Raw genomic sequence first — 12,519 nt, 5'->3', positions numbered from 1 at the left:
TCTGGGTGGCAGACTGGCCGGCTTTCACCGGGAGTGGCTCAGTTGGAGTCCAGCCCGGGGCAGCAGATAAACCCGTTGGGCGGAGACTGACAGGGGCAGCGAGGAAGGTCGGGGTGGCCCAGCGAGACGGGGCGGCGGAGCCTGGGTGCGCGGCATGGCCTCGGGGGCGCCCGCAGACCGGCTGCGCGACGAGGCCCGCTGCCCCGTGTGCCTAGACTTCCTGCAGGAGCCGGTCAGCGTGGACTGCGGCCACAGCTTCTGCCGCGCCTGCATCTCTGAGCTGTGCGAGAAGGCAGAGAGCTCGCGCGGTGGCGTCTACGCCTGCCCGCAGTGCCGCGGCCCCTTCCGGCCCGCGAGCCTCCGGCCCAACCGGCAGCTGGCCGGCCTGGTGGACAGCGTGCGGCGGCTGGGGCTGGCGGCGGTCCCGGCGGGGGCGCGGCGCTGCGCGCGGCACCGGGAGCCACTGAGCCGCTTCTGCGAGGAGGAGCTCCTGGCGCTGTGCTGGGTGTGCGCGGCCGCAGAGCACCGGGGCCACCGCACCGCGCCGCTGCCCGAGGCGGCTGCGCGCTACCAGGTGAGGCTCCGGGTGGGGCTCTCGGATGCCGCCAGCTGGGGCTCCTGGGAGCTACAGGAGAGGCTCCTGGGCCCCGCGAGGTGAGGCCAGAGAGGCTCAGGTCGGTGTGACCCTCACCGCTCCAGGGTCCTGGGGTCTTCCTGCTTGTGCTGGTTGAGTCCGGGCTCTGGTCATCTGGGGACGCCTCCTTAAGACTGGCCGCTATTCCTAGGCCCTCCCAGCCCTTTGATGTCGCTCACGGCGTGTCTTGCGGGTGCCCAAGGCCCGGAGGAGGCCGAGTGCCCTGCGGGGTCTTGATTCCATGGGGCATCTGCGGCGAGCTCTCGCTGGGAGTCTCAGGTGGGCAGCACCTTGCATGGCTTTGCGTGGTGCTCTGTGGGCGTGACTGATGCAGCCACCATTGTGGGCATCGTTGGGAGTGGCTTGGGCTCGACAGGTCACGGCAGAGCACACGCCTGGGCTGCCCAGCCCAGCAGAGCCGGACTGCCATCTTAGCCTCCTGGTGGGCACATTGCTGCACCAGCTCTGAACCCACTCTCGGGGCCACACCTGAGGCCAGGGGCCGTCTCCTGTCTCCCCAGGTGCTAACCACTGGGCCATCCCACTCCACTGCGCAGTAAGTTCCTTAGCTACTTAGTTCCTTAGCCCAGGGCCTGGGCTCCTTCCCCTCACCTTCCCTCTGCAAACCTCTCGTCTGCTTTTCCTTCTTCATTTATGTTACCATCTACAGAGTGAGTCCGGCACCTTCCAGGTAGAAGCCATCCCTCCTTCCTCCCGTTTGGAGTGAGGCTGGAGGTCTTTCTAAAGCTGTTCTCTGCGTTATTTTTTGAATAAAATAGGAGTGCAGCGCTAACCCCGGCAGCAGGTGCTAAGTCATGCTTCTGAGGCCTTTGGTGTACCCAGCCTTGGCCTCCAGCGAAATTTGTGTCCTCACTGTTGTCCACTCTTGCTCTCACCTCCCTGCTTCTGAGGCAGTGTGTGTCAGAGACTGCTTCTCCCCACCTGCAGGCTGCACCTGTGCCTTGGCAAATGCAGCGCCTGCACCGCCCCAGATGCCGCCCCACCGGTGTGCTCTGCAGCATTGCCCTTCGTGTAGGACTTGCACTTTGCAGTCAGAGCTTTTGTTGTAACTGCTTTAGACTCGTGAGATGTAATGGAGTGGGCTTTGGCCAACAATTTAAGTTTTTGGGATGCCTGCTTCCAACCCAGCTTCCTGGGAATGAGCACCTGGGGGGGGGGGCAGCAGTGATGGCTGCAGTACTGGCGTCCTTGCCATCCATGTGGGGGACCTGGATTGAGTCCCCCGCTGTGGACTTTGGCCTGTCTCTGGCTGTTGTGGGTGTTTCGGGAGTGAACCAGCAGGTGGAAGTCCTCTCTGCATGTTTACGTGTCTCCTCCTCTTTGGTTTTCTGCTTTTCAAATAAAAAATGAAAATTAGATAAATATTACAACATGTTTATCTATCATTGTGTTGTATTTCTTATTAAATATCCTTCAATACCTTACCTTTTTTTAACCTAGAAACCTTTTATTTCAGGTATACCAGCTTCAAGCATATCATATATTCAAATTTAGGAACATAGTGATTCTTCCCACCCTACCCTCCCTCCCACCCTTCTTTCTCCTCCCTCTCCTAGTCCCCTTCTTATTTTTTTTACAAAGATCTATTCTCAGTTAACTTTATACTCATAAGATGAACCCTGCACTAAGTAAAGAGTTCAACAAATAGTATGAAAAGAAAAATAAAACACCTCCTCAACAGTCGAGACAAGGGCTGTTCAAAGTCATCACTTCTCAAAGGGTCAGTTTCACTGCTAAGGATTACCTTTTAGGTGCTCTATTAGTTACCATATTACCTTTACTCTGTCTGGCTAATCTAAAATCTTTTTCTTTATCTGACTTTCAATGTTTTAAAAATCAGCTTTACTCCTGTGAAGACTGATGCAATGAACACGGTTGTAGATGACTCTCTGGCTGTGTCTGGTGTTAAACTACACCATGCTCATTTAGACACTAACCAAGAGTGTTTGTGTGGGCTGTGCTGTAGCTGGGCTCTGCGCTGCCCCAGGCTCTGGGGGGACGTTGGATACCCAGGGCACCAGTAATGATTCTGGAAAATCTTCCCTAACAGGTGAAGCTCCAGAGGGCTCTGGAGCATGTGCGGAAAGAGCTGGAGGAAGCTTTGGTGCAGGAGGCCAACGTGGGGAAGAAGACGGTCATCTGGAAGGTAGGCGGCAGTGGGCACCGGAACCCCGGCTGACCGTGGGCTTCAGGGGCTCTCACTGAAGGGTGCAGTCAGTCTGCAGGTCACTCGGCCACTGCCCCTCCCTGCTCCAGCCTTTCTCCATATTCCTGCTGCTGGGGACAAACATCTCAGCGCTCTCTAGGGCCCATAAGTCACGGCGTCCCTTGTTCTCACTTCTACCCACACTGCCAGTCCTCACTATAAACAAGGAGTGTTGCCATCTTCACCCTGCTGCATGCCCATGGCTGCACCCTTCTACCGAGGGCTAAGCTTCCTTCTGCCACTCCTGGTTTACGAATGTTTCTGTCAGGGCATTGACATAAAGACAACCTCACGGCTTTGCACACATGGAGTGCAGCCAGTAACATCTGCCTTATGGACAGGGTCGTCCTGAGAACCTGCAACCTTGTTCAGCCAATCCCTCCAGGCGTTCTGTCCATTCAGCACCTCTCCAACCCGATTTCTTTTCACTTAGTTCATTTACACACACATGCACACACATGCACACACATGTGGTAGTTTCCAACCTGGGAAGATTTCACATCCTCCCCAACAGACGTGTTGCAAAATGCAGAGGTATGTATGGCTGTCACACTGGAGGGGATGGCATCTCACTGGTGGGCACAGCCAGGGATGCAGCTAACACCCCATGAGGCACAGGACAGTCCCTGCAGCTCACTCCAGAGTGGTCTGATCGAGGTCAGTAGCGGCAAGACTGAGAAACTGTAGAAACCATGTGCTATGTGACATCTATAAACTATGCAATATGCCATATGTACACAAGCTATGTGTGTATCACAAACTATGCATATATAAACTCCACATGTATGTTATATATGCAATGTATTATATAATATCTATATACTCAATGTGTGAATTTTATGTACAATGTGCCATATGTATATAAACTATGCATGTATTACACACACAGTGTTATATAATATATAACCTCTACCTGGATATTATATATGCAATGTGTTTTATAATATCTATAAACTCAGTGTGTATTATATATGCAATGTGTTATATAATATGGCAGCCAGGGTTTGTGTTATAGAATGTTGCTATTCTTTCTCTTTCTACCAACAACCTTCTCTGACCATTCTCTTTATTTTTATAATTCTTTCCTTGTTGTTTTACTGGAAAATTTAGCCTCACACTCTAGGTAATTCCATAAGGACCATTTTATTGTAAAAATGTTCCACTAGGGTCTTATATGTTCCTACTGCTCTGTAAGTTGTAGATAAGAATAGACATTAATCAGCAATTTTTGTTACTTTTACCTAGTGATCCAAGTCAGCTATGTTCAATCCCAGCCTGACCGTAGATTTAAGAACTCAGAACCCCCGTACCCAAGACCTGGAGTCCTGTATTATTTTAAACCCTCCAGGAATCATTCTAACATAGAGATGATCCTAAGGTCCCTTTCAAAGACAAGTGAACTTGTGTGATCATTGCATCAGTAATGTACCTGGGGAGACAAATGCAACAAAGACAGGACTGATACATGTGAGCTCTAAATTCACAAAAACACCTAATCTTTCTATCCCTGAAGATATAATTGTAGTGCTTAGGATGGTGTGAACAGACCATGAATTGTAGCCAAATTCCTTCTCCCAGCACCATCCCTGTTGCTCTTGCTGTTATGCGCTCTCGTCCCATGCTGTTAGGCACCCCATGCACCAACAGCAGAGCTCCAACATGCAGGAGCATCACTCATATTCACGTGAGTTGTTCAGCACAGAAATCTGATTACAGAATTCAGAGTTGGTTGCTTTTGGAAAGAGACTGGGACTGCATGCATCTAGCGACTTACAAAGTGGTAGAAAGAGGTAGGGATGGAATATTGGAGCAAGGAGTTGAGTCTTGTGAGCTTGGAGCGAACCGTCATTGGGGTTATAAAAAAGATACTGGTTTTATCTTTTTATCAAACCGAGAAGTCATAATGTGAAAATTGGGGCAGGGAATCCCTGTTAGCCCTGCTGTGAGAGGGTGAATTGCCTCTCGTACTCTTTCAAAGCTGTTTCCCTGGGCCCAGCGCTGTGGTGCGGTAGACTAAGCCTCAGCCTGTGGCTCTGGCATTCCATATGAATGCCCATTCCTGTCCTAGCTGCTGCTCCTCTCCTGATCCAGCTCTCTGCTGTGGCCTGAGAAAGCAGCAGAAGATGGTCCTAGTGCTTGGGTCCCTGCACCTGCATGGGAGACCTGGAAGAAGCTCCTGGCTCTTGGCTTCAGAATGGCCCAGCTCCAGCCATTCCAGCCATTCCAGCCATTTGGGGAGTAAACTAGCAGATAGAAGACCTCTCTCTCTCTCTCTCTCTCTCTCTCTCTCTCTCTCTCTCTCCTTTCTGTAACTCTCTCAAAAAATAAATCTTAAAAAATCCTTATTTCCCACAAAACAACCTCACAAGAATAACATGTAGATATAATAATCCCACAGCAATGTACATTCCTTAGATCCACTCAACACTTTTGGGTGTGGGAGTAGGGTGGACTGGGATTATTTCTGTGCAGGGCCTGACAGAGCTAGTGGTCAGGAACCTGCAGTCTGTCCTGGCTGTGTAGAGAACAATGACCTCAGGTTGGGTTCACGGTGACTGTGTTTGTTAGCCTCTAGCCTTCCCTGTCTACCCTCGCCCATGGGGGTCTCTCTAATCCCTGCGTTTCAGTTGTCTGTGTTGTTCCCATGGCTCATCGCAGGGGAAGCAGTATCTTCTACAGTGCAGCCATGGTGTGCTGGCCGCTGTTGTCCCAACTCAGTAAATCCTGAGCTCTTGGGTGGCATCTTATATATGGCGTTGGCACTGGGATGTAAACGTGCCTCCCCTTCCAAGCCTGTGGCGACATTGGAACCAAAATCCAACCGTTTTTCCAGACACTCCCCTGTGGATGCTGTAGGGTAGTCAGTGCACGGAGTTACAGAGCTCAGTGGGTGCAGGAGGCGGGAGCCGGGCCACTCTGCCCCAGGTGGTGACGGTGCCATCCCCCGTGCGGCTCCAGGAGAAGGTGGAGATGCAGAGGCAGCGCTTCCGGCTGGAGTTTGAGAAGCATCGGGGCTACCTTGCCGTGGAGGAGCAGCTGCAGCTGCGGCGGCTGGAGGAAGAGGAGCGAGGCACGCTGCAGAGGCTGCGGGACAGCAAAAGCCGGCTGGCCCAGCACAACAAGGCCCTGAGGGAGCTGGCTGAGGAGCTGGAGGAGCGGAGCCGGCGCTCGGACCTTGACCTGCTGGAGGTGAGGCCAGGCCCTGGGGCACGGGCAGGCTCAGGGATGTCACAGGCAGTGCTAGCATTACCCGCCAAGGAGACGTCCTCACCCTAGACACCAGCATCAGAGTCCGAGGGGCCCTGGAGAACCGGGTTGTGCATGGGGAAGGCAGAGCCTAAATATTTAAACAGCTGAAGTCCATGTAGTGATTTAGGAACACACAGTTAGGAGAAGGCCAGCTGCAGTGAGAAGCCCTGTGTGAGTGGTGCCTGTGCTGGTTTTCAGCGATGTCCCGTGTCCAGTCCAGAAGTCTCTGGGGACCCAAAGGATGCTGGGTGTGTTACACTGTGCAACACACTGTGCAGCAGGAAACCCCACGTTAAACTGTAGGTCTGGTGCTGATGCCTTAGCTGGTGCCCTGTGCCCATCCCAGTACTCCCGTGTGAGTCTCTGTCTGCTTGGGAATGGAGAGCAGGCAGAGGCCTCACAGGGCACAGGGCATGAGCCACAGGGCATAGGGCCCAGGCACAGGGCACAGAGCTGTTCACTTTGAGTTCCCCTTGAGAGCGTGGGGAAAGCCCTGGCTGCTGTTGTGCGTGTTGTCTCTGTGGAATCTGCAGGAGAAATTCAGCCATCAAAGTGAAGATGCCCATACCCCATATCAGCTTGCTTGGGTTCAAGTCCCAATTCTGCTGCCAGTTCTGGCTTCCTGCCATCAAGAAGCAGGTGTTGACTCAAGTACTTGGGTGCCTGCCATCCATGAGGGAGACACAGATGGAGTCCAGGCTCCTGGCCTTGGCCTGGTCTGGTCCCGGTGATTGTGGGCATTTGGGGAGTGAACCAGTGCATGAGAAAGTCTGTCTGTCTGTCTCTCTCTCTGCCTTTCAAATGAAATAAATAAGTAAATAAAAAGAAGAAAAAAAAAAACAGAAAGGGAAAGCAACTTTCTGGGCATCCTCTGTGTATCGGCCCAGAATTCTGAACGGATTTCCTGGAGTCCCCCTCCTTAAGGCAGCTCCAGACATCGCGGGCACCGTGCACACACATGGTCACGTGAGTGATCTGTGCAATGCTTGCAAGCAGTCAGTGAACCCTGCTTCTGACAGGGAGGGAGCTTCAATAAATTAGCTCTACAACATGTTTATTTACAAAACATTGCTATTTAAATTTCTCTTCTTCAAAGTATCTATGTAAAAGTCAAATGTATTATTAACACATTTCCTTATGAATTAATAAGGAGTCAGGCATAAATTAATTTCTAAATGACAGCAATAAACACAGGAATCCCAATATTCTCAGTGACATTCACTATCTTACCTCACAATACCTCAAATATCTTATTTAAAGTGAAAATTTCTTAGCACCTAATAAGTGTTAAAATGAATAACAGACATCTGAGAGAGAATATATTCTCAAACAGAAGGCACTCATCTATAATAGCAGCCACAGGGAGAATGTGTATGTAAACAGAAGGCACTCATCTATAATAGCAGCCACAGAGAGAAGGTGTGTGTAAACAGTGGGCTCTCATCTGTAATAGCAACCACAGGGAGAAGGTGTGCGTAAACAGTAGGCACTCATGTATAAGAGAAGCAGCAGGGAGAGCATGCATGTAAACAGTAGGCACTCAGCAGTGCTCTCAGCAGTAGACAGTTGTTTTGCCGCTCACCTTTCCCTTCCTTCCCTGCTGCCATTTTCCCCACAGCCAAGGCACAGTCCTTCCAGTCCCGGGCTGAGGGCGGGGGGATGAATTTCACACCAGTCAGTTTTTCTGATGGGTGACTTTTTCCAGAGAGGAGTGACTTACTTAACAACTGCCCCAAAGATAAAATGTTGCTAGTCGGGAGTGCCTTTCTGCTTTATCTAATTAGGTGACGCCCAAATGAGCAGCTCTGCCATCTGTGTCCAAGCACTGGGAATTTGGGGTTCCCGCAGAGACATCAAGGCTGACATTGTACATCTGTACTTACAATGATTGCTCAAATTCTCCGGGTTTAGATCCATCACACCATAATTCCACCTGCAATTGATGCAGAATGTGATGCTTTATTAAAATACCCAAGTGAGAGGATATCGATTGAGGGAAACACTAGCACTGGTAGAGTGGATAGGTGCTGCGTGGGCTGATTCTGTCTGCAGACCCACAGGGAGTGAGGCTTGAATGAAGGCAGATGCACTGTCCCCGACAGTTTTACCTTAAACAAGACAAATTCCCCATAGTTCTCAGGCGTTCTCCAAGCGTGCCCAGAGTGGGTGTGAGGGGCAGCTCAGAGGTCTGACCCTTGTGTCTCTTTCACTTTTAGGGAGTAGGAGGAGCCTTGGGCAGGTATGTCGACTTTGCATCTCCAAGGGAGGGGTGGGCAGAGCAGGCAGGCGAGGCCCCGCCCACGCCTGTGACTGTTGGTTCTGTGCCCCATCCAGAAGTGAGGCTGTGACTCGCCCGGAGCTGGAGACCATCCCCCTGGAGCTGAGGACGCTGTGCCGCATCCCGGGCATGCGAGACATGCTGAGGAGGTTCCGGGGTACGTAGCACCTCGTACCTGCAGAGCTGTGCCTAGGGCTTGGGGCTTCCGCGCTTGCTCTGTGTGGGTGGGCTGCAGGGGCCATGGCAGCAAAGCGTTCTCTCGAGATCTTGCAGCTGCTTTGCTGCAGGAGCCTGGGGCTTTGGGCCACAGCCTCTGACCCCAAGACCCACGCCGACAGAGTTGCACCCCCTTCTTGTGCTGGTAGCCATGGGAAGGAAGGCTATGAATGAGGGAGAGGAAGGCATGCCTGTGCTCTCACATGGCTGGGCAACACAGCACCTCTGGTCACCAGATGGCCATTCTGCAGTGCCCTCTTAGCATGTATACCCTTGCTCAGCTGGATTCTGGCACCGTCCAGAGACAGTGCCAGCTCCAGGGGCTGAGGGCTAGGTGCCCAAAGCACCCCACTGTTTCCTCCAGCACCCAGCCCCCAAGCTGAGCTGTTCAGCCACTTACCCTGCCCCAGGCATTTCAGCGGGGTCCAAGAGACGCTGTCATTTCTCTGGAGAGTCCAGATGTGGCCGCCAGGTTCATGGTTGGCAGATTTTTAAAATTTGTTGTTTATTTATATAGACAACAGATTTCATGTAGTTCATGGATACAGTTCTAAGGTAATTCCCTGCCTCCTTCTCCCATCCTTCCTTCCTCTTTTGCTCTTTCATTCTTCCTAAAGTTTTGCAATAGCATATTTTTAATTTACTTTATAGTCGCAGGCTGAATGTGTCACTAAAAGTTCAATAGGTAAAAGCAGGAAGACCACTGTTCAGCAGGAATGAACACTAACCCAACCCCAAGATGTCAATTTCACTCATTGACATTAATTTTTGTGTCTTCTCTATATTAGCTACCACAAATCAGGGAAAATGTGGCAGTTGTCTGTGGTTCTGGCCTATTTCACCAAACATAATGGTCTCCAGGTGCATCCATCTTGTGAAAATCAGGATTTCATTCTTTTTATGGCTGCACATTATTCTATAGTGTATATATACCACATTTTCTTTATCCAGTCATCAATTGATGGACATCTAGGTTAATTCATTGGCATTTTAAGATTGCACTGTATCTGTAAATCGCATTTAGATGGTATCAGTTCTTCCAATCTACCGACATAGAAGATTTTTTCCATCTGGCAGTTTTGATTGACATCTGGGAATTGCAGTCCTTTGCTCTCTGTGCATGTGGCTTCCCAGCATGCACCTGGAATGCCCACTGCACAAAACCACAATGCTGATGATATCATGTTGATTGCGCAATGATTTAAGGTTGCTCCAAAGTCAGACAGGGTCTCACTGTGCACGTGCCATAAGCTAGACTTTTCTGATTTGTCTGAGTTCCCATTTTCTCAGAACTCTTGAGCCACAAGGTAGACTACCAGGTGGGTGGTCTTGGGTGAGACCAGGTGGAGCTCAGGGTCCCTGGTAGCTCACGGCCCCTGGGGGTCTCGGGCCCCTCCGTGGTCGCGCATGTCTAACTGTGCACACAGCACATCCAGTATATTGTCTCTGGACATGCAACAAGCCTCACCAAATCCCCATGCCACGAACAGGGCCTGGCGAGTCTGGCAGGAGTCAGACTGAGCACGCATGAGGACTTCCTACGGGTTTAGGGGCTTCCAACGCTTCTGTGCCGTGCAGCAGGGTCCCCGCCTGCCGGCGCATCCAGAGGACAGGACCTTGCGGCCGAGTCTGCGCCGGACGACACCTGGCTCTGGGGGCCGTGGCCGCCGAAGGTGCCAGAAAGGCACAGGCGCGCGCTCTGCCTGCTGGAGCCAGGCTGGGGCGATGTGGGGGGGGCTTCCCGCCCGGCCCCTACCGAGGTCTGATCCGCCCTTTACTCCTCCGCACGCCCCCCGCAGCTGACGTGAAGCTGGACCCGGCCACGGCGCACCCCAGCCTGCTGCTGACCGCCGACCTCCGCAGCGTGCAGGACGGCGCGCGCCCCAGGGGCGTCCCCGGCAACCCCGAGCGCTTCGACACGTGGCCGTGCGTGCTGGGCCTGCAGGGCTTCTCGTCCGGGCGCCACTACTGGGAGGTCGCCGTGGGCGAGCGCGCCGAGTGGGGCCTGGGCGTGTGCCAAGACGCTGCGCCGCGGGCCGGGGAGAGCACGCCGTCCCCGGAGCACGGGGTCTGGGCCGTGTGGCTGCTGCGCGACGACGAATACCTGGTGCTGGCCTCGCCGCCCGCGCCTGCCGTGCGCTCGCGCCGGCCACGCCGCGTGGGCGTGTTCCTGGACTACGAGGCGGGAGAAGTGTCCTTCTACGACGCCGCCGACGGCGCGCACATCTACTCGTTCCGCCAGCTCTTCGCGGGCATACTGCGACCCTATTTCTTCGTGTGCGACCGCACGCCGCTGGTCCTGCAGCCGCTGGGCGACGCCGGGGAGGGAGAGGAGGCGGCCTGAGGCCCGGGGGAGGGCGGGCACTGTCCTTTTCAAGCCCCCGGAGCGCCCCGGAACTGTGCGCGGGAGGAGCGCGCGGGGGCGGAGTGGACTCCGCTCCGCAGCGCTCCGCACGTGTCCCGCGGCTTCCTCCCTGCCAGCGGCTATGTGTAGGCAGACTCTTGCGCCTTCACCTTCACCTCCTTGCTCCCCGGCCCTCTCGTCCCGGGTCTGCGGTCCCTGCGGCTTGGCAGTGGCGCTTCCGCAGCCCCTGGGCGCCACCTTCGGTGCCGGCTCCCTGCGCCGCTCTCCTCCCCGCTGCGCCTCTGCCTGTCCCTCGTTCTCCTCCTTACCGCAGTGGTGTGTTTACCTTGTGGCTTCACACTAACGTTGACCCCCATGCTCTCCCAAGACAAGGTGTGGACCCCATGCTCTCCCAAGACAAGGTGTGGACCACTCCCTGCGCCTTCGTGGCCATCATACCTGGGCCCAGGTGCCACCCACATCTCTGTCCCCGCGCCCTCGCAGCTTCCATAGCTGTGCTCAGGTGCTGGCCACCGCCGTCGCCACCGCCTCGCTCCTCGCGCCCTGGCTCTCCTGTCGTGATCGCCTCTTCATTTTTCTTACCCGATTCTGAGAAGCTTTCCGCGATTTTCTCTGGAATTTTGATTCGTTACCAGCACAATCTCATGCATCCGTATCTATTTCCTGACATCAGCCTACACAGCTTAAACGCAAAGTGTCTGGAACTGAGCCCTGCATCTCCCCACGCCTGCCTCTAAGGAGAAGAAAGCTTCCTGGACTTCTTCATCTGAGGGACCACCCTGCTGGTCACCTGTGGAGGCCGCGCACCTGCTGGTCACCTCTGGAAGCCACACACCTGTTGGCGCCCTTCTGGATTCCACCATGCGTAGAACCCACGAGCACCTCTTTCAGGGCCTGCCCAGAGCCCGGTGCCCAGATCCCAGAGCCCCGAGCTCCCTAACTGCCCCATTGCTGGCCGCCAGGCTCTCCCCCACCCTTCTCAGTGCAGCAGCGCCAGGGCTGCCATCCAGTGCCCAGGATGGTGGTGCCCTTGCCCTGAGTTCCCATTCAACTGAGAGTGGTGGGCTTCGGGCCCAAGGCAGGTGAACTCTGATCCCTTCTCTGGCTCCGGCTCCCTCTGCGCTCTGCTCCAACTCCCCTGGCCTTATGGCTGGGTTGACACCAAGCAGATGCTTGCATCGTGGGGCTTTCCAAACTCTGGCTGCTGCTTGGAATCCCCCACCCGCTGAGGTCCCCCGACTGCTCCCTCCACGCCAAGCCTGCTGAATCCTGTGGGTGACACAGCCGCCCACCCAGGGCTCAGGGTCCCAGCCCTGGCACTGGACTCATGGAGACTTTCTCCATATATTGCATCAGCTTCTAGTGTATGGTACTCTCGTGCACTTTATTATTTATTTATTTATTTATTTATTCTTTGCCTTGTTGCTAAAGAGTGAGCATCAGCAGTGGAGGGATCTCTGTCTGCTGGTGACATCTCCCAAGCACCTCAGACGTGGTTGAATGAATGCATGACTCACTGTCTGGAGAGCAGAATTAAATAATGGATCTGA

The 12,519-nt window shown here is 53.8% G+C and overlaps 1 protein-coding gene across 1 annotated transcript; it reads left to right on the top strand.

Moving 5' to 3' along the window:
- Positions 1-12,519, top strand: LOC127485456 (E3 ubiquitin-protein ligase TRIM58-like). Its single transcript, XM_070075952.1, has 6 exons — positions 1-574; positions 2,706-2,801; positions 5,820-6,050; positions 8,327-8,349; positions 8,445-8,545; positions 10,404-12,519. The coding sequence occupies exons 1-6, from the start codon at positions 155-157 to the stop codon at positions 10,946-10,948; spliced, it is 1,416 nt and encodes a 471-aa protein (XP_069932053.1). The 5' UTR covers positions 1-154; the 3' UTR covers positions 10,949-12,519.

Source organism: Oryctolagus cuniculus, chromosome 6 (assembly GCF_964237555.1).
Source record: "Oryctolagus cuniculus chromosome 6, mOryCun1.1, whole genome shotgun sequence".
Lineage (NCBI taxonomy): Eukaryota > Metazoa > Chordata > Mammalia > Lagomorpha > Leporidae > Oryctolagus > Oryctolagus cuniculus.
The sequence above is the reverse complement of the archived record's forward strand: the minus strand, read 5'-3'. Positions and strand labels throughout refer to the sequence as shown.